This window comes from Stylophora pistillata, chromosome 10, assembly GCF_964205215.1.
Source record: "Stylophora pistillata chromosome 10, jaStyPist1.2, whole genome shotgun sequence".
Lineage (NCBI taxonomy): Eukaryota > Metazoa > Cnidaria > Anthozoa > Scleractinia > Pocilloporidae > Stylophora > Stylophora pistillata.
The window spans coordinates 18,811,346-18,832,385 of NC_142528.1; the positions used below are offsets into that span (position 1 = coordinate 18,811,346).

Consider the following 21,040-nt stretch of genomic DNA (forward strand, 5'->3'; position numbering starts at 1 on the left):
TTTTGTACACTGAGGTTTAAAGGTTGTACACTTAGTGAAAACAGTGCATTAACACGATAGATTTATCGAAGACTTCCCAGATGACATCTTACGTGGTGTTTTTGATGTTATCGATGTCCATCCTATTGTTCTTTAGTTCCCATGCAAAGCCCAATGAGCGGACTTGGTGGTTTATTAAGCGAACACGAGCTGGAGAAACATGCCAAGGTCGATTGAGGCGGTTTGACGAGGCCATTGCTCGGTTTGTGGACGGAAATTTAAATTGCTGGGCTTGCACTCGGCATTGGATTAGAGCAACTCGGGAAGCCAATGAATATTGCTCATGTCCACTCTTGGAGCACTCCAAAGAGCTGTCAAAGAGAAAAGTCCCGAGGCGGTTCTACCGTCTATTTGATCGGGTTGGAGCTAATGTCCCCACTTAACGGCCCGGAACCCGATGGTGCAACAAGTGTTCTACAATTGCTGATAGTGTTTTCTGCAATGAACCAGATTGTGTTCCACCAGTACAAGTAAGTGCAGTGCTTATTTTTGCCTAATGTTGTTTAAGCAACATTGAGATAATTATAGATATAATTGCTAAAGCACTCAATATTTGATGCCCCTAAAAATGAAATACCAGTCTCATACAATTCACACACACATAAAATAGGCTGGAGCCATATTTTGTTTGTTTGTTTGTTTATTTGCCAATTTGGCCCACCAAAAAACCAGACTGCATAATTGCTGCTTTGTTATCACAAAAAATCGTTCCAGAACAATACCAAAATATTTTATCATGTATCTGCTAAATAAATTGACCCTGAATTTAAGAAAATCTAATTTCGTTACATTTTCACCTGCTCAAAGAAAATTTACTTATCAACCTAAAATTATGTTTGATAACGAGCAGAATAAAAATGTAGCTTTAGAATGTAAGGAATTTATAAAATACTTAGGGATACTAATTGATAATCATATAACTTGGAAACATCATATTGATCATATAACAATTAAAATACGTCAAACCATTGGTCTAATATCTAAACTACGGCATTTTGTTCCAAAACACACTCTTATAAATATCTATAGATCTCTCGTTACACCTTATCTGAGCTATGGGCTAATAGTTTGGGGCCAGGCATGTAAAACATATCTTGATAAGCTTCTAAAGCTGCAAAAACGAGCTCTACGTTTTATCTATTTTTCTGACCGCAATCAGCATGCAATTCCTCTATTTTCTGATGCTGTTATTTTACCGCTACAATTTTCTTATTATGAGCTTACAGCTACCCTGATGTTTGATATTAGACACAAAAGTGCGCCTAGAAGTATTCGAGACCTGTTTCAAGACATTTCTAATATTCACCCCTATAATACCCGATCCTCTGCTTCGCACAACTTCTACACACAAAGCTCTAGGCTCTCTATTCAATTGAACTTGTTCTCTAGAATTGGAAAAAAAATTTGGAACGAGATGCCTCTTACATTAAGGAATCTCCCAAAAAATGACTTTAAGAGAAAATGAAAAGAGTACTTTTCAATATTCTGTCTTCGGAAGACTCCTATCTCGACATACGAAACATCATTCAAATGGTCAAATTTTCTTAAGGTTTTTAATGTATTTCTAGAATAACAAGTATAGCCTTAATTGTACTATTTTTTTATTTTTTGTAGTATCTTTGTTTTTATACCTACTCTTTTTATTTAACTTCCTGATTTCTGTAAACCTGTATACTTATTCTATCTAATTAATAATTTCCTGATTTCTGTAAACTTGTACACCAACTTTTTTTCTTAGTTAAGACATGACCCACCTAGATTAGCTAGCTACCTGTGGGCATGTCCAATTTGTTAAAATAGACATTAGAAATTAGAATAAATAAATAAAGGTTGTAAAGGTTGTTGTTGTTGTTGTTGTATCTGCTCCTTACTTTTCAGAGAAACACTAAGGCATCTACATCTTCTCCAACCAGTACTCAATCATCTGATGGCAGACAGGTACATGAACATAAAATAATATTATAAGAATCAATTTCTAATTATAAAAATTGTCCTAATAAGTGACATGGTGATGTTTTGGTATGAATTTTCTTTGGAGAGTGCTTCACAAAGCATGGCTAGTCAACTTGACAAAACACTACAAAATAAGGAAATGACATCTTCAGGTAAACAACTTCCCACAAACTTACTATTTCTGTAGTATAACACATGTAATTTGTTTGTAATGTATTAACTAATTAAAAGTAAATAACTCTGAGGAGGCACTGCAACAAGAGGGCACCTGCAGGTATGATAGTCACGTAAATCTAAAATAGAATGATTCTCTGATCAAACACTCCCTCCACATCATCCTCCACTTCACTAGTATTTAAAAAATAGTTATTGAATTGCTTTTATGGTTTAAGACAATTAACAACATACCTCATAATTTAGGAACAGTGACATGTGTCTCATTCAAATAATAGAATTTATCGATCGAGTAAGATAAGAAAACTTAGTAAAAAAAAGTACTGTACAGGGGTATAGGTACACGTAATAAAGGCTGATCGTTTCGAAAGAAACTGTTTGGGGCTGCGTCGGTGGGAGTAACGAAATAATTTGGATATATCAACAAAGTTGAAATGGTAAATTGGCCACCGTAACGATTACAAAAGCTGACGTTTCGAGCGTTAGCCCTTCGTCGGAGCCAACAATACGTAGGTAAACGTAGCCAACACCACGTTCCTTTGGGAAGCATTTTCTTTTAGCTTTAAGTTTTGCCAGTCAGCTTACGGGTGCATGCAGGTGCTGGCCATTCATGTTTCACGACAACACAGAGCGTTTGTATTCACATAAATATTACCTTACGACTAGCGCAAGAAAGGTGCCGTTTTGATTACAAAACAAACTAAGATCGTAATACTCACCTCTGGTGGCACTTTTCCAAACTCTCATGTTGCCATCAAGGTCTCCCAAACATCATTTCTTTCTCAAACGAAGCAGACGAGTGTAAATCGAAACGAAGAACGCGTCGTGGCGGTTGAATCAAAAGGCGTCTCCAAAGCTCAGAATATTTACCGCGTTAACGACAAGTTTTCTCGTATTTCTTTGGGGAAAAACTTCGGATTTTTCAAATTTTCATTTTCCAAAGCATAAAAAGGAGATATTTGTGTTTAGGTGCAAAAATAATGGAAGATTTTCAGTCCCTTTCTTGTCGTTATTCAACTGAAGAGGAAAGAACCACGCATCACGTTCGCGCCGAAATTTTGATCTTGTTGCAATGACATCTCGCACATGCGCAGACGTTATTCAGCCCTTTCGACGACGACGACGTCAAGTAATCGCCGAGGGTCTGGAACGAGGACGTCGTTTTTAGCGGGAAAATGAAACTTAAGCAGTGAAGTTGCTCAAGTGCGACGACGTCTGAAATCTTGTTTATTCTTGCTTCGTCAGTTTAAGAAATGACATCGTTCATAGACGTCCAAAACCTTCTTCTTCTCACTCATGGATCAAATTTCGACATATATATCGCAAGTTGGAGAGTAGGTTATTTAATTCTTGAACATCAACAGTCCAAGGAATTATTAAGTTTTAGCTTTATTTACAATAATTTACGCATCGCAAAAGTTTAAAATATTAAATTTTCCGCAAGTTATTTAAGATTTAAATTCAGTTCTAAGTGTTGCTGATATAAACAAACCTATTTTGCACAAGGTTTCACGGTCTGATTTTCATGGTCTGCATAGTGTGCCATGACGACGATGGAGAAGAATGACTGGGATGCGACAGTTTAGTGGCCAGTACTTCCACGCAAGTTGCATCAAAGTGGATTTCTCAGACTCTCTCCAGCTACTTTGTCTGCCCTTGTTAATTTCACAACATTGTTGACGTAAATTGATGGTGTAGAATATTCTTCCCAGTGTGGGGCTGGGTTAAGACGAAGCTAGGCTATGTACAATTCCTGAAATTCCCGTTATTTCACGAATTATTTGACGCTAAAGTGTTGACAAGTTTTTCTCGCTACGTAAGTGAAAAATTGACTCGACGCTGCAAGGAGAATCTCCCTCAAAATTTACTCTGAAGAGTCGAAGTTACAGTCCAAAATTCAAACGTTACAGTTAGGTTTATTGGCGCATTGATAACCTTGTAAATAGCTGAAAACATTTTCATTCGTTTTTGTATATCTTCATCCTTTGTTCTGTACGATTTTACACACTTCGGGTTTGAACTTTTCGTGGGGAACAAGTGCTACAGCTTACACGACATATCTCAAGTTTAACCGCTGTACTATAAACTTGTGTGTTCGAGCCTCGACGAACGCCTTCGATCCCTTCACCCTTTCAAGTCAACACGATCTCGTCCCCGAATGAAGGATTATCATAACTTCTCAAATGTGACAAAATGAAGTATAATCATTCAACATCGAGATGACCGTGAGGCCAGTGAACCCTGGGTACCAGGTCTATTGAGAGATGATTTCCCGGGTGATTTCGATTTCTTCGGTGCTGTCGTAGGTGCCCTATTCGGTCACTTGTGTTTCGCTTTCCTCGCTTTTTTCGGGCTATTATTTTGATTCATGGCGTCCGCTGTTGTGGAAGGTAAGGAAACATTGTTTTAGTATAAGTTATGAATTATGCAGACCAAGATGCTTGTGAATATTCATGTGTACGTGATTGCGAATGATACATATATTTTTCAAGCATTCCAATTTTCCAATTAACATTCAGCTTAAAGGTTCTCAACAAAATGAAAGTTTAGAGTGCCCTGGTAATGCTAGAGAAATACATGAAATTCTCAAGTGCTTAACTTGCAGTCGACGGTTTCGTCTGCCGGTTTCTTCTCGACTGGGGTCGCCAAAATAGTCGCCGCAAAAATTACACTGAGGTTGTCAACGTTATGGCTTTTGTATTCTTTGAACATATTTTCGAACTTTTGTCTGATCAGTAGTCCATATGTTTTCTATAAATATATAGAATACCATCTCCTTTTAAGCGCGGCCGATACTTAGGCGTCATTCGTACGCTAATAGTTGCACACGTGGGAAAGCTGTCAATTTGAGTTCGCACTGTTTCACCTACAACTGATAGCGAGGGGTTTAAAGTTAATTAAATAAAAGGCCATGAGCTAATATATTGTTTTCATCAATGCAATTTCCATCTTTCTCCACCCTGAGACATGAGTGATAGGGCTATGTTTGCCAATATTTTCATTAAAGGCTGAAAGTTTCAAAAGAAACTGTGGTGCTGCGTTGGTGGGGGTAACAAGGTGATTTGGTTATGTCAACTAAGTTGAAATTGTAAATTGGCCACTGTAACGAGTAAAAAAGCTGACGTTTCTAGCGTTGGCCCTTAGTCAGAGGGAATGACGAAGGGCCAACACTCGAAACGTCAGCTTTTTTACTCATTACAGTGGCCAATTTACAATTCAACATAGTTGATATAACCAAATATTTTCAATACTCTGGACATCATTTTTAACTCGGAAAATGGCAAAGCCATTAAATGTTGTCCTTATGTGTAAAAGGAGCTACGTGATTGATGGGAACATGGCAACGAGAAAAACACAAATAAATTTTTCTTGTTGCCATGTTCCCACCAATCACGTAGCTCCTTTTTTTGCCTTTAAAAGCACACACAACCCACAATTCCTCCATTTGCTCCGACGAAGGGCTAACGCTCAAAACGTCACCTTTTATAATCGTAACAGTGGCCAATTTACCATTTCAACTTTGTTGATATATCCAAATTACTAAAGAATTGACAGTTGGCCGAGAAGGTGTATCTTTTTAACACTGTTTAAAAAGATACGCAGATTTTATTAAAAAGTTGGACCTGAAAATTTGACTTTGATTGTTTCTTTTGTCTTGTCTATAAAATTGGGCGATGGATATAAAATCGAATGGGGTATATTTAGTAAATAAACCCCTTCAGGTTGCTGGTATGTTGGCTGATAATGTCCACAGCTAAGAGATTGTCCGAAAAATGAATATTTGGCCGAGAAGCAAAGCTTCGAGGGCAAATATGAAATTATGAGGGCAATCCCCCAGCCAAGAACATTATCAGCCAACATACCAGCAAGCCAGAGTGGGGTTTATTTATTTTATAACCCTCCCATTAATTTTCACATCGCAATTAAACTGTGCATAAACACTGTAAAAAAGCTAGTGGTGATCCGATGGCGAATGCACGTGATTGACGCAAGCAAAAAAAAAAAAGAGTTTGGTTTCCTTCCATGTAAATAGAGAACGGAAAAGTTGAAACTCTTGTGTTGACTATGTTTCTATTTCACGGAAAAAACTGGAGGATAAATATCAACACGGACAGGGGTTATTGCATGATAACTGTCCTGTGATTTTGCACCACGTGACGTAAAGTAACCAATAATGTAACCAAAACGCAAAGTAACCAATATGCCTGGTTTAATTTTAACCTACAAAAAAGTATCACTACTAGTGTGGACAATGTCAGACAGAAATGCGTCAATGAAAACTCAATTAGGGTAGACAAGGCCAAATTAAATCGCTGCAATGACATGGTAATTTTTTTGTGTTATTTCTATTCTATTTACTAGCTGGGTAATGGTTACAACAAATTTGCTAGGGTTCATATTACATTGTTTTCATTGTCTGAAATGTGGTCAGAAACTTTAGTAATCTTTGTTACAATGGGTTGGTAAAGAGCTCTGTAGTCAGGCCAAATTTCATGAGCTATTAAATGAGCTATTAATCTCAGTTTTGGTAGCTTGAAGTGGCTTGGTAATACTGCTCACAACTCCTTATCTCCTAGATATAATGCTAATGATTTGCAGGTCACCTCCATCTGACAGGTTGTGTTGTGCCAGGAAATATTCCTTCAATGCCTCCTTCATGGAAGTTTTTTTGGTTTGCAGTCTGGCCATCTGGAATATAGGCAATTTGAGAAACTCTTTAATTTACACAGGGGTTCTGTGCTACACTTTATATTGCAGTTTTCAATAGCATATTTTGCATACTCTGAAATTCAGACCTAAAACAATGGTTACATTTTTCACCGCTGACAATTATCTTAGCTAGCAGACCTCTCTGGAAACAAAACTTCACTTCAACCAAGTCAAAAGGTCACATCTGTCAGTTGTGACTGGTAGTTTTCGATCTATTTTGCTTCTTTCTGTTTTTCAAGGTTTGTTAGCTGTTGCCATAATTATTATTGACAGCAACAGGAAATTGCAATCATTAGTTGGGTTTTTAACTTCAGATTTTGTATTTAGGCCCAATCAGGTTTAAGCTCCCTGTACTGTGTAGAGTGCTTTTACAGGCACCATTTAAAGTAATTAATATACCAATATGAAGATGCCAAGGAACTTTTTTTGAAAACGATTAGGAACATCACATGTACATAATTTTCTTTAATTTCAGATTTAAATTCTGAAGAGGTTTTCAGGCCAACTAAAAGACCATTCAAGGTATGAATATCTAGCTTACATTTAAAGGTTATTTAGGTTATTCAGATTAAATGCTTAAATGGTTATTTAGATTAAATGCTTTCATTTCTGTTTGTTTCATAGATTATTAAAATAATAATTTACATTTCAATGAAGTATGTTGTTTTTGAGTGAGAACTGTTTAACTCCCCTCCCCTCCCCTCCCCCACTTCATAACGTAATTAAGGGGTCTTTATAGATTTTGAATACTGTGGAAATGTAAATGATAGTAATTCTAATTTGGATATTTTAAGATAATAATATCAAATCACCTTTTCAGCAGAACCCCGCCCTTGATACAAGACAGTTTTAATACATGTTCAACTATTTTGTTTTTGTAGGTGAAAACTACAACATTTATGTACATTTGCCTGCCTAATACAGACACCTGTTAAATGAACAACAGACACTTTTCCTTGACCCCTGTAACATTTTCTCAGACAAAGTTACCCTCGCCTAATTACCAAACCATCTATAGTAAGTTAATTTTTCTTTCTTAATAAGAGGCTATAATTGTCAACTATAATTTAAATAAAATGTAGTTAAAGTTGCCCGAGTGAAAATTTGTATTTGCTGATTGTAACTATTTATTAATCACTTGTGATCACAATCACTCGCACACTCACACTCTTTGTTCCTATGAGTGGAGTATTTAAAGGCTACACCTGTGATCACAAATGAATACTAAATTTATTATAAATTATCTATAGTTTATTTGCTATAACTGCAAGGCTTGTAACTCTCTATTCTACTTCCTATGACCTTATTTTATTTGCTGCAATGTGATATATATTCAGAAATTCTAATGAGAATATTTCATGTTGTTTGTTTTTCAGGCAAATGTTTTATATCAACATCATGGCTGGGATGTTGTTGTTTTGTACTTCAATAAACATGGTACTGATACATCTGTACATACTTATGGCACACCTGGTGCTTGGCTAAAATTTGTGGGGTCGGATAAAAGCCATGCATCAAAATATGGTCGAGTAACCACAAAGCTCTTCAAACAATTTGCCAAAGGTATTAATAAAAATAGCAATAATGATAAAAATAATGATATTGATAATAATGATAGATCCCAATAATAAGAAAAGTCCTTGAGATCTGGGGTTGCAAGTCTTACATGTCATGTCCTATTCAACTGATTTTCTAAAGGAGGTATTGGAGTGTCTTGGAATTTTTTATAGTATTGTCCTTTACAATGCTGACCAACACAGAAAAGGTAACAAATTTTCACGTTAAGATGGACAAAATGTACAAACTGAATTTAGTTTAGATTTTTTTGGAAAATTACTTATACTTTAAACGTTATTTTTCAGTGTAGACGTTCATGGCAGTGATAATACCGTGCATGATGACCCTGACGATTCATCAGTTACTCTCAGTTTTGGAAATGATACAATGTCCGTAATTTGTACTGGTATCGCACCAGAAGGTGGGAATGGTACCACAGAGAATCCAGCAGATCAGACTGGGGGACTAGATGGGTGTCAGGCAGGTGGTGTGGGGCATGGGCAGTTGGCCAGTGTGGGTGTTGGTGCTGGGTGTGGACAAATGTTGGGTGTGGGAGGTGCAGCAATTGGCAACGGGAGTCAGACATATAGCGCAAGGCATGGGTATGGGCAAATGGCTAGAGTGGAAGGTGCAACAATTGGTAAGGAGAGTCAGGCAGGTGGTGCGGGTCATGGGCAGATGGCTGGTGTGAATGTCGGTGCTGGGTATAGGCAAGTGGCTGAAGCTGGGGGTGCAGCAATTGGCAATAGGAGTCAGGCAGGTAGTGCGTGTCGTGGTGAGGTGGCTGGTGTGGGTGGTGCCTCAGGTGGCAATGCATGTCAGTCAAGTGGAGCTGAGTGTACCCAAGTGACTGATGTGAACACAGCGACAAATAGCAGTGGGAGTCTGGTAGGTGACGCTGAGGATGGGCAAGTAGCAGCAAAGGAGGGTAATGGAGTGGTTTATGTTGTTGATGGCGAGATTCTCTCTGTTGGTATTGTAGACGAAAATCGTGTGACCCTTAATCGCCATAAAATTGAAAGAGGGTTTGCTTGTGTTTTAATGACTTACATAAAAAAGCCAACTGTGCCAGCACCAGTAATTTTGGGCGATCCTGAAGAGAACAGTCATCTACAGAAAGGGATGTTCTTTGTCTTACCTATTTCCAACCTGTTTAGGTGCGAAAAGTATATCGCGGGAGACAAAGTAGTGTTACGTGCATACCACAGATCAAAAAATGTCAGCGACAAATGAGTAAAGCTTGATTAAAAAGAGGGTCTTGAGTAGTGAAGTAGTGATTACTTGTGCACATCTCCGGGAATAGGGATTCCAACTCGCACACAAACCAAAAAGCCCTTTTTATAGCGTTTTTGGTCATTCATCAAGCCTCGATACACAGCATTTGGTTTGTATCCGATGGAAAACAATTAACGCTGAAGCTAATTCCCAGAAAAGCCCGTTTATTAACAGTCTCTTTTCTACCATAGATATTTTGCCAGCATTTGACCTAGATATACTGCCTTTGAACTGCACAAGAGAAAATACGAGACGCAGTTATTAGCGCATAGGTTGTAAATAATTGCTATCATTTGACGGGGATCTGTTAGGTTTGGGATGCATAATCAAAAATGCAACATATAAACAACGCCCATTTTCAGCAAGATTTGCACTAATATTTGTCAACGGAAATTATCCGTTCCAAGAAGGGAATGGTTTTCCGAGTGCGACGCTCGGAGAAAACGACTCCAGGAGGAAGAAATGGTGTCCAAGGACAAATATTTAACAATTATTCCACGAGCGCGCGTTGGATATGAGATGATAGATAGCCAACGAGGCGCGAGTGGAATAACTGTTTTATTAAAAAAAAAAAAACGCGCCCAAGACAGACAAATCTTCTCGACTTTATTTTGTAAGAAGAAACCCGATATTACTATGTACAGATATTAGATTATGGTATATTGACTCATATACCATAATAGCTAAGCCAATATAAAATCTTGAATTCCATTATCCAATGATCCAGTTTTTAATAATAATGGATATGCTTTTTTGCCAAATTGAGGCTATTTTGTTTTTATCCTAAACAATTTTCTTACACAAGACCGCTCATGTTGACAGACCTTTACTTCAACCTCTCAAACGTCAAAGTTATACTTTCGGTGTTCAAAATATTGTTATTCAGTCTTCAAAAAATTTTACCTCTCTTCAATGTTAATTAAGACAGCCCAAATTGCGAAGGGTTTCCAGATCACGGCTGTGAAGTCAGTCTATTTTGGCATGTCTGGGTTCCAATCAGTCTGGGTCTAAAATGCAAAGTTAAGCAAAATGCTCTAGGCTCCGAGTAAGGTTAATTATAGCCAACTTGCCAGGTTAGGAAGTTATAGCAGTTCCCATGAGAGCACCCCTTTTCATGTCCGTCATCTTGGATTTTTTTGTATTGGCCTGACCAGTCATGGTTAAGCCACGAAATTTTTCTCACTTATAGAAGAGAGTCTAATATGTTGTTGCTGTAAGTATCAAGTTATTTCATAGCATTTCCAGAGAGTTACGATGTGCGTAAAAAGCTCAAAAAAGGAGAAAGACTTCCAGGAGAGGAGGGGAAATTGACAACGAGGTTATTGCACATTTTTGACGTGGCATTTTAATAAGCAACAACATATTATATACCATTAGAAAGCTCTTTAATAGAGCAACAATTTGGTATATTTTAATAATTTGGATATATCAACAAAGTTGAAATGGTAAATTGGCCACCGTAATGATTACAAAAGCTGACGTTTCGAGCGTTAGCCCTTCGTCGGAGCGAATAGAGGAATTGTGGGGTGTGTGTGCTTTTAAAGGTAGAAAATGGAGCTACGTTATTGGTGGGTGCATGGCAACGAGAAAAACATGAATAAATTAGTGGAATGAAAAGCGTTCATTGATCCCTGTGGGATTGAGACTGCCGGTTTGAAAGATGAGCTTTTGTTCAAGATTTTTACGGCTTTCCGTGCCACCTAAGTGCAAGGAAAGACCGCAGATTGCCATATGTTGCTTAGAATGATTAGGTAAATTAAAATGTCTAGCGACTGGTTTAGATGTGTCCTTGTCATTCCTTTCCACGTCTCGAAGGTGTTCTAGGAATCGGTCACCTAGTCTTCTGCCCGTTTCGCCGATGTATATCTTTTTGCAATAAGTGCAAGTTATGCAATAGATTACATTAGCGGAGGTGCACGTGAAGTGATCGGTGATCTTAATGGATCGTTTAGGTCCCGATATTTTATCAGTGTTGTGAATGAAAGGACACGTTTTGCATCGCGCACGAGCGCATTTAAAAGTGCCTGGTTGCTCATTAGTCTGAAAAGAACTTCTGACCAAAAAATTGCCTAAGTTTTTGTCGCGTTTGAATGAAATGAGCGGAGGCTGCGAAAAGATAGTGCTTGTCTCTGGATCGTTTTGAAGTAATTTGAAGTTTTTAAGAATGATGGATTTAACTGAGTGGTTGTGAGGGTGAAACGTGAGAGTGAATGGAATGCGGTCGGAATCTTCCTTATGCGACGTTTGTAGTGCTGAATGTCGATCGAAAAAGTTCAAAAAATTCATTTCTTTTTTTTGCCATATTCGTAAATTACTTATCATGCTAATTACTTTGGCGTAGGTTTAATGAAAAAATGATAAAAGCTGAATTTTTTATGAATTTTTTAATTAAAAAAAAATCCAATATGGCGGACGTAAACAGGGGTCCACTCGTTTGAACAACTGTAACTCTTAAACCCTGCACGGCGTAGGCATGAAATTTGGCACACTAGTATATAAAAAAAGAAACATTTGCAAGCTGTAGATATTATTAGATTTCAATGACACAAAACAGAACTACGATGGTAAGAAGTAGCGCAATGGTTTAAAAATGGATCACTTGCTATGACTGTGACTATAACTTTGTAACCAGTAATGGTTAAACCATGAAATTTTGCTCACTTATAGAAGAGAGTCTAATATATTGTTGCTGTAAGTATCGAGTGATTTTAGGATGAATACTCTTCGCGGAATTCGCGTTGAGAGCGATAAAAAAATGTCTTCTTCATATATAAAAATTGTCCAAAATTCTGTTAAAATTAGGCAGTGAAGATACGGGCCCGTAATTGTTTGGTTTAGTTTCATATCCTTAAATATGGGCGATTTTTCACATCTAATTTTGGCTATATATGTTCCAAGTGATATATACAAATTAAAGATTTCTGCTACGACATGACGTAGAACGTCACTTGCACACTTTAATATCCGAGTAGGGAAGGAGTAGAGGCTGTGTCACTTATTGTTGGGTAATATTTCCAGTCCAATTTCAACCGGAGTGATAGGTTGAAAAAATTAGTACGAGACGCGTGATTTACATTTTCCTAAGAAATCAGTTAAACATTTTGGAGTTGGAGGTATCTGATGAGCTAATTTTTGTCCAACCGTTGCGAAATGCTCATTGAGTATATTAGGCAATATTAGGCTAAAAAATTGTAATATGCAGACCTCTTCTCCCAACCGAATTCTAACAGAGAAATCGAAAACGGTTCTTTATCATCGACCTATCAACAGATCTGCAAGAGTCTTTAGAAATTTTGTCAGTTCACGTTGTAACTTAACCGCTTACAAAGGAAAACGCCAGCTTCCCTTTGGTATAATAACGGCTACACGATGAAAAGAAATGAGAGTTTACGGGGTAGATTTTTACAAAAACTAGGCTTTCCAGCATGTAGTGCCTCGGGTCACGGGCCCCTTTCTCGAAGGCCCCGAACAGTTTTCTCGTTCGGGAAAGCTGTGGCAAAATCCTAAACCTTATTATTACAAGGCTGTTTTATTCACATATTGTTAATATGAACAGAACTTGTCTTGATAAGAGGAGTTTCAGGCGTATTCCCCAGATTGCCTTAAAAACGGCTTTGCGGAACCAAAAATTATCCAGGGCCTCAGTGATCAGTATCAGGGTTCCAAAGAAAATAAAAACCTCAACATTTCGATGGTATATTACAAGGGATAACCACGAGAAACTTTCGTCGGAGACAATATCAGGCTTTGAAACACGAGTTCAATAACGGTTGAAATCTGTTGTAAAGTGCGTCCAACACTTCAAGTGGCTCTCACTGTTCTTGTCAACCCCAAAGGGTTTGTCCATCTTGTTACAACAAAATAAAAGGAACGTTTTTGAAGTGGAATAGACGATTTTAATAATGCTGATATTAAAGTGAACGTGAAATTTACAGTCTACTTGGAAATTGTAGTGAGCCGGGAGGCAGATGCACTGAACAAAATATTGCAAATGTTGCTTGTTTTCCTCCTCGCTGCACCATGTCACCGTTACAGTTAGAAACATTAAAGAAAATGGGAATCAATAAAAGCATTCCGAGACAAAACTAAAAAAAAAATAGAATTATGGTTAATAAATACAACATATACTTTATTTTCAATATTCAAGACCGATGATCAACCCAGGGAATAGATCGCCCTCAAACAAAAGTAGGGGAGAAAACTTTCCTCAGTATTTGATACAAAATGTCAATAATTGTTGCCGCAACCCTCTCTGCATTGTTTATTATTAATAATTATATTATAATACTTAAAATGTATATAATGCGACTTTCAAACACGCTGAAATAAATAAAAATTCAATACAAGTTCCATACAGCGTACTAGGCTTGTAAATGGAGATATGATCAAGTCTGACTTCTCCTGGCCTAAAAATAAATAAACGATAGATTGCAGTAAGTATCATCATTTAAATCGAGCACTTTCTGGCACGCAACTACAAATCGCTCTAAACGACTTTGATAACCAAGTAATATTTCGGCACCAAGGTCACCATGACGATGACTGTCCACCAAGGCAATAGATTGACCAGCTAGTGGTAAGAAAAGAACGGTCTTTTCGTTGGCTATAAGTATAGCTGCATTTCCGTGGAAGCCATCACACAGTGCTGATAACTGGTGCACTGGAGTTGTGGGAGCATGGTCACCACAAACTCGTCTAGCCAAGGGCGAATGCACGGACACACTCACACATTGTTCTGCGACAGTGGCTGCCTCTGAGGGTGAAAAAAAATGCTGAGGTAGGCTGTGTCGACAGCGGTCATAAAGGCGGTTTCCCACCCTGATTGATGCACAGAGTAACATAACCCACAGAGGAGATAGTTCAAGCGTAGGTTGGAGATCGAGCCGCTCATGCCACACTCCATGAGCAAAGATCAAAGCTATTACACTACAAGCCGAACTGCCGTTTCTGCCGTCGAGCGTTGACTGGCTAATTTCGACAGGAAATTTCCATGAAAATGTATCGCAATGGGGAATTCCTTCACCAAGTACCACAACGTTAATTCCCGCACCTGGTACGTTTTTGTAACTAAAGGTGATTTCATCTTCAGAACAATCGCCAGTGCTGTCGTACGTGCCGTCGTCAACGTCAACGTCATCATCATTTTCTGCACCCTCTTCCAAAGGCAGATATTCCTCGTAGTCACTACCACTTAGTGCAGCTTTGACCTTGGTAGCTGCAGAACAAATCTGACTCTTGCAAAAGGCAATTCCCTTTTTGGTACAACTCAACTTTCCTTCAGGAACCACCACACTCATTGAACTACTTCTGTACTTCATCTCCTAGACACACGAAAAGAAAGAGGGTGTCGCAGAGAGAAATATTGATGCTACGTTACTTTTACATAGTGTGTCTGAATGTTGGTATGGTATGCCATGGACGCAGAGTAGTGTAAAGCAAAGTGTAAGCACATTATTGTAAAAGAGTGCACAATGTATTGCAAAAGAGTACGAAATGTACTGCAATTGTGAAGCAAAGGATAGTGTGAAAACTAAATAAATAAATAAGTACGTACGTAGATAAATAAATAAATAAGTATATAAGTAAACACAAAGATAAAGGTAATTGCATTTTCTTCCATCTCGGGTTGCAAAGATGCTTCGTTGTTGTCGCGTGGTACGTTTGAACTGCTTTTAGGAACTTGACAGGGAAAAAGAACAAGAACGCTTTATCAAGATTATTTTCTATTAACAGCAAACTGTTAATGTTAAGAACAGGAAAGACTAATGGTTATGACATGCTCACGTGCCAACTTATCCTGTAACTCCACAACAATCCTTTCAAGCCGAGGAATAGTAACATCCATGTAGAACGCTACAATGTTTGCCATCTCATTTTTTACGAGAGTAATTTCTTCATCCCATCTCGTGATCACTTCATGTTTTTCAACGATGACTTTCTTGATTCTCATTGGTGTACCTATATGGACGAATGAAAACTGACTTGAATTACAAAAACACAATGCATTCTCAATAACTGGTACCAGTTGTTGGAATGAGATACCACGCAATCTAAGAGAGCTACTCAAAAAGTCTTTCAAAGCTAGAATTAAAAATGAATAACCAAGAATGCTGGACAAAGAAAATTCCTTTCTTATTAAACACGAGATTATTCAAGAACAGGAAACTTTAAGTAATTAAAATCAGTGTCTTCTCTCATTATTCTCCTCTCATTACTCTCCTCTCATTACTCTCCTCTCATTACTCTCCCCTCATTTTGTTTTAGCAATCTTAATATGCAGAAACTATTATAATATTACACGTAACTAAATCTTAATTGTTATTAATGTTATTTAATTGATCTAGTTTTATGCATAAGCAATCAATGGCCCGCCTAGATTAGCATTTACTATTTGCAAAATAACGTTTTAAAAGCAAAGAAAATAAGCGGCTTGTTGTTGTTGCTGTTGTTGTTGTTGTTGTTCTTGATTTTAATGTCCTGCGTGCTCAGGTTAGACAGAAGTAGGAAAAAATGCAACACCTCGGAAGAGACCTGATCTATTAGAAGTTGTGAACAGTTTACTGGTACAATTTTCTTGAGAGGGGCAGTGCTGGAGCATAGTGTCTTTCTTAAGACACCAACACAATGACCGTGGCTACTAAGCTACCCCCTATCACAAGTGTGTCATGTTGTATAAAATTAGTAAGTTGTACAATGTACAAGAAAATACTTTATCAATGATAGAATGAAAATATACTTAGAACAAAAATGACAGCTACAAGCTGAAATACTCAACAAAAGAGACAAGTTGAATTGAGTACTAAGATTCACAAAGTTTACCTGTTGTGTTTCCCCATGGGAAATTCCCCTTCATAACTTCAGAGACAGTAGCTTGCAAAGCTTCATTGCCTTCGTTCTCTTGATTGTACTTATCTATTAGGGAAGACTGCTTATTCTTGTTTGAAGAAATCTTTTGATGAGGTGTGCACGCTGTTTGAACGAGTCTAAATAAGATAAAGCGTGAGTAGAAATGGTAACATAATTTTGTCTGTTTAATAGCTATTTAGCAATAGTAATATTGCATAAATACTGACTTGTGTGTATCGTCTTGACAGACTCTGTGCCATGCCATTGATTTTTCTTTGATTCCAAGCAATAGCATGCTCAGTAATGAACTCCTCACGATCTAAAAGATATGAATAACTTACCTTTCAGTTGAATGTCTATAACTTCAATTAACTAAAATGAAGTAACTGACTAATTAAGGTCTAGTTACAAGTCTGAATTTGATTGATTCCAATTTATCAGTCCTCATTGTTTTGTAATTGCCTTAAGTTGAATGGCAATGGACCTCCATTGTTCATACTGTACCCCTGGATAGGAAAAAATCTACAAAATGTTTTACACCATGTTCACTGCCCACTGTGCCAAACCATGCCGGCAGTCTGCAATCTCAAGTCCTGTCTCATCTAGTTCGGCTGTCTTCCTACCCTTATTAGAAGCAGCCCACCAATGTGATACCTCCCACATATATTGTCTTGTTCCTAGTTGCAGCATTTAATAACTATTAATACTGTAACAGAAAAGTCAAAATTTCATGCAATCCTACCAATATAGAAACTTGTCACAGCTTGCTAAGAGGCTATAAACTTAGTATAAAATGATCAGAATAAAACTGCATATATACACACCTTAGATTTGGACTGCTTTGCATACTTTGTTCATGTGACTATCAACATCCCCCTTGTTGGCAATAAAAAGATCTTCATAATATGATTGCCTCCTTTGTCTGTAGAAGAAAACAATTATAACTGGCTAAAATGTATCATTTTTTTCATGATATAACTGCATATTATTAAAGACAATGGATGACAACAGTTACTATTGTGCCTAACCTAATGATTAAACCTCAACTTTATATATCTTTGCAATATAAATAAACTCAACAAAACACACCAAATTAAAATATAAGTAATGCAATAACCAACAGCCACTTGTATTCAGGCCACTAATAAAAGTAAAATTTACAAATTTGCACCCTTCATTCTATTATACAAGTTTTATGAGCATTGATAAAATGTTGGGTGTTTTTGACATTGTTCTGTGTAGACCTTTCCTCTAGAATAAAACCTACCCTCCAGATGAACTGTAACGATACAGTTTCATATTTCCATCAACATGGCAGGAGTGCTGAAAGATGGAACATGTAGGGCAAATAATCCAGTTGTGACCTTGCAGATGACCCAATTCAAACTGGCAGAATTTCCACCCTTTAAAAGATCTACTAAATGTGCTGTGATTGATGGTTGGTGCCTAAAAAAAAATAGAAATATCAATTTAGGTAGGTCAGTAATAGTAAATACTAGACAAAGTACAGCAGACAGCACAAAAGTAAGATTTCCACCATATTATGTACACAAAAATCTCAAAAAAAAAAAAACAAACAAGGTATAAAACCTGAAAATTATATTGAAATGTTCTAGCAACAAACTTAAAAGTATGTGAAAAATCTATAGACAATCAGATTATTGTGTCAGAGCCAAGAGCAAGTCTTGTAACCCCATACATTTGCTACATTGTCTCTAAAATATTACAATTCAAAGATAGGTGTTAAGCAAGAATGTGTCAGAATACAATTTTGACCATTCAATAGACTACTGTACAAAAAATTATGCAGAAACATAAGTGGAAAATTAAATAAAATTAATTCAACTAAAGAAAAGCATACCCTTCCTTTCATAACTGATACATCCTCAAGTCCATGAATAGAGGAGCTTTCTGATGTCCCAGGCATTCTTTTTTGGATTGAATCCCATAACCTGAATAATTGTTGGTCAAACACATAACTGGTGTCACTGGGACTCCCACACCAAAACCCTGCTTCTACAACATCAATCAGAGACCAGGATAGAATGATACTGTTGCAATTGGAACACTGGATTATGACTTTGTTCAAATCATATCGTCCTGAAAAAGAAATTATTCACTTCATGAATAATGATAACATTAAAGTGCAGTAAAATGGCTTCAACTAGGAATTCCCATAACTATAGGTAATAAATTAAGGTGAAATTAATTAAAATTTTAATAAAATGAGTCTCTTCTTATGATGCATTACAATCTAATTGATTACCAAAAAAGGACATATCAAAAAGTAATTTGAGATAAAGAGCAAGCCATATTACTTTTATTAATTTACTTAATAATTAGATACAGGAAATAAGTAAAAATCCAGGACAGTTTAAGCAAACAGACACTATTACCTTTTTCATTAACGCTTATTAAGAAACCACAAGATGGAACTTGTTGTATGACTCCAGCCTCTTTGCAACTTGAACATTGATCTGGTATATTAGGGACTGGAAAAGACTTATCTAAGGAAAAGAGAGAAGCACAGCTACATTAAAAATGTTGTTTTGCATTGTGATATAACATAATCATCATCATCATAAATTTCTCTAAGAAACCACTTATGACTTTAAAGCTAATTAATACCTGTTGAATGAGTCTCCATCCACCTTTACTTGCTTATGCTAAGTTCAATTTGAATATGCTGGTTTAAAAAAAAATGTATAATTAAGCATATGAAGTGAAAATAATAATTTAAAAAAATGGACACTGTATATTGTGAGATTACCTATTATTTGGTGATAACCTTTTCCATCAACTCCAACAGTTGGTGGAATAGCATGAAAGTACCCATTTACATATGTATCTCTGTCATGAAAAGGCAAAGACTTGTGAACCTTTTCACCGCATGAATGGCACATAAACTGTCTTGGGCACTCCATAAATCGTATACAGACTTTGCCTTCCAAACAAATGCTGTAAATGTCTGGAGAGGGGAAGCCCTCACAGCTAAGGACTGCCTCTATTAGCTACTTCCTGATGTTGTCCCAACTAGAGGTCAAATTAGACATCCGTGTTTCCCAAGTTTTGGAAGATGCAATTTGAAATGTGGAAAGAACCTCTTCACATTTCACAAGTGCAGCTTAGAGGTCATCTTCTATGAAACAAAAATAATATTTAGTCACAATGGGCATCAATAGATACTGGCACATTCCAACTCTTCTATTCATGACCATAATTTTTTAAAATAATTTAGCACCCCTTCTTTTAAATGCCAGTTAGTCTGTGATTTCACCAACTTTCTTTCTAACAAAGATTGAGACCTGGCAACATGGAAAATGAAATGTACAACCCTATAAAAAATAAACTCTCTTTCTTTACACTCCCCACTTACTTCATTAAATCAAGTTGTCCCAAGAATGCCTTATTAAATAAGCTTAAGGTGATTCCTCACATTTTGTGCAACCCTTACTGCGGATAGTTGATAGCATCATTTGCGCATGCTCGTGCACGTACACATTGAAAATATAGTAGATTTGCCTTGATATTGAGATCTATAGATGGATAAAAGGCTACAGCTCACTAATGAGCACAGGGACCCCAATTTTTTCCAGCCATTATTAGCAATTTATCATTACCTTTGCATGAGAAACGATTGATCTCATTAAAGTGATTGATCTACATTAAAGTGGGATGTTGTGAAAAACAGTTGTATTGCAGGTGTTTGGATAAAAGAACATTCTTTCCCCAAAAAAACTTACGCTTGACAATTGATGGTGGTGACATCTCATGACATGTAGGTTATACATCATCATCTCCCAAATCTAAACTCGGATCGCAATCTATAAGGTTTGAGTGAATTAAAACTTGCATGAGCTTTGTTAAGACAACATGGCCAGCAGCTTGTTTGGAACATTGGATTAATCATTCTAGTAAATTTAAGGCGTTTTGACAATTAACTGTATTCGTTAATTTTAGGGGGATATCGCGTTGAAAAAGATAAAAATATTGTAAATTCACCTTCTTCTGTTGCACTGCAGAGCGACGTATTCGTCACCTTTTTTTCGCGAGGCCGATACTTGTGCTTGTATTTCCTCAAACCAGTGGTGTAGTCCCTATCAAATTCCAAATCACTCCGACCTTTTTTCCCTCTTCCGTGATATTTCTTTTTCTCCAAGCAAACTTGTTACCTCGTGTAGCTGAGCATCGAGATCATCTTTGTTCTTGGACGCCTTCTTCGCCGCCATTTTTTACTTTGTGACTTCCGCTACCTTAGTATCTCCAGTCTACCGTTGGACTCACGGTCATCTCGATGTTGAATGATTATACTTCATTTTGTCACATTTGAGAAGTTATGATAATCCTTCATTCGGGGACGAGATCGGTCGTCCACGACAAGACGACGACGGAATTCTTGGTTCGCGCTTGCGCAGTGACGTTCTTGCTACTTGCGGTCGTCGTCCTCCGTTCGTCGTCGTGGTTGCTTGAGCTCCCATTACTAAAC

General features: G+C 37.2%; 3 protein-coding genes, 1 long non-coding RNA gene and 1 pseudogene across 8 annotated transcripts; 2 read left to right on the top strand and 3 right to left on the bottom strand.

Annotated features, from left to right (window-relative positions):
• Positions 1-80: 80 nt before the first annotated feature.
• Positions 81-2,608, top strand: LOC148722112 (uncharacterized; annotated as a pseudogene).
• Positions 662-3,238, bottom strand: LOC148722113 (uncharacterized). Its single transcript, XR_015992694.1, has 2 exons — positions 2,886-3,238; positions 662-1,963 (listed from the first exon to the last, which is right to left on the bottom strand). It is a non-coding gene; the product is annotated as an uncharacterized LOC148722113 (long non-coding RNA).
• Positions 3,239-4,257: 1,019 nt separating this feature from the next.
• Positions 4,258-9,698, top strand: LOC148722114 (uncharacterized). The gene is made up of 4 exons (XM_088736733.1): positions 4,258-4,556; positions 7,352-7,398; positions 8,253-8,439; positions 8,744-9,698. Exons 1-4 carry the CDS (start codon positions 4,535-4,537, stop codon positions 9,664-9,666), a joined length of 1,179 nt encoding a protein of 392 aa, XP_088592859.1. The 5' UTR covers positions 4,258-4,534; the 3' UTR covers positions 9,667-9,698.
• Positions 9,699-13,581: 3,883 nt separating this feature from the next.
• On the bottom strand, positions 13,582-16,869 carry LOC148722115 (uncharacterized). Its single transcript, XM_088735145.1, has 6 exons — positions 16,782-16,869; positions 16,528-16,691; positions 15,493-15,666; positions 15,317-15,387; positions 14,759-15,029; positions 13,582-14,461 (listed from the first exon to the last, which is right to left on the bottom strand). The coding sequence occupies exons 1-6, from the start codon at positions 16,847-16,849 to the stop codon at positions 14,115-14,117; spliced, it is 1,095 nt and encodes a 364-aa protein (XP_088591271.1). The 5' UTR covers positions 16,850-16,869; the 3' UTR covers positions 13,582-14,114.
• Positions 16,568-20,932, bottom strand: LOC148722116 (uncharacterized). 5 transcript variants are annotated; one of them, XM_088735147.1, is made up of 8 exons: positions 20,557-20,932; positions 20,298-20,378; positions 19,325-19,690; positions 18,951-19,061; positions 18,416-18,654; positions 17,822-18,000; positions 17,379-17,476; positions 16,568-16,873 (listed from the first exon to the last, which is right to left on the bottom strand). In XM_088735147.1, the coding sequence occupies exons 3-7, from the start codon at positions 19,476-19,478 to the stop codon at positions 17,380-17,382; spliced, it is 780 nt and encodes a 259-aa protein (XP_088591273.1). In that variant the 5' UTR covers positions 19,479-19,690; positions 20,298-20,378; positions 20,557-20,932; the 3' UTR covers positions 16,568-16,873; position 17,379. The 5 variants fall into 5 exon arrangements, with proteins under 5 accessions (XP_088591273.1, XP_088591272.1, XP_088591276.1 ...); XM_088735146.1 differs by having other exon boundaries at positions 19,325-19,693; XM_088735150.1 differs by lacking the exon at positions 20,298-20,378.
• Positions 20,933-21,040: the final 108 nt, after the last annotated feature.

Bases quoted from the DNA above. Each gene is read 5' to 3' on its own strand.
- LOC148722115 (XM_088735145.1), bottom strand. From the start codon at position 16,849: ATGCTATTGCTTGGAATCAAAGAAAAATCAATGGCATGGCACAGAGTC. The intron at 15,030-15,316 runs GCAATTACCTTT...TCGTGTGTCTAG, and splicing joins AACCCGAGATGGAAGAAAAT to GAGATGAAGTACAGAAGTAG. The intron at 14,462-14,758 runs GTGCGGGAATTA...TTTCACCCTCAG, and splicing joins TAGTTACAAAAACGTACCAG to AGGCAGCCACTGTCGCAGAA.
- LOC148722114 (XM_088736733.1), top strand. From the start codon at position 4,535: ATGGCGTCCGCTGTTGTGGAAG. The intron at 4,557-7,351 runs GTAAGGAAACAT...CTTTAATTTCAG, and splicing joins GGCGTCCGCTGTTGTGGAAG to ATTTAAATTCTGAAGAGGTT. The intron at 8,440-8,743 runs GTATTAATAAAA...TTTTCAGTGTAG, and splicing joins CTTCAAACAATTTGCCAAAG to ACGTTCATGGCAGTGATAAT.
- LOC148722116 (XM_088735150.1), bottom strand. From the start codon at position 19,478: ATGGAGTGCCCAAGACAGTTTATGTGCCATTCATGCGGTGAAAAGGTT. The intron at 19,062-19,324 runs GTAATCTCACAA...TCTTTTCCTTAG, and splicing joins AGGTTATCACCAAATAATAG to ATAAGTCTTTTCCAGTCCCT. The intron at 18,655-18,950 runs GTAATAGTGTCT...TTTCTTTTTCAG, and splicing joins AATAAGCGTTAATGAAAAAG to GACGATATGATTTGAACAAA.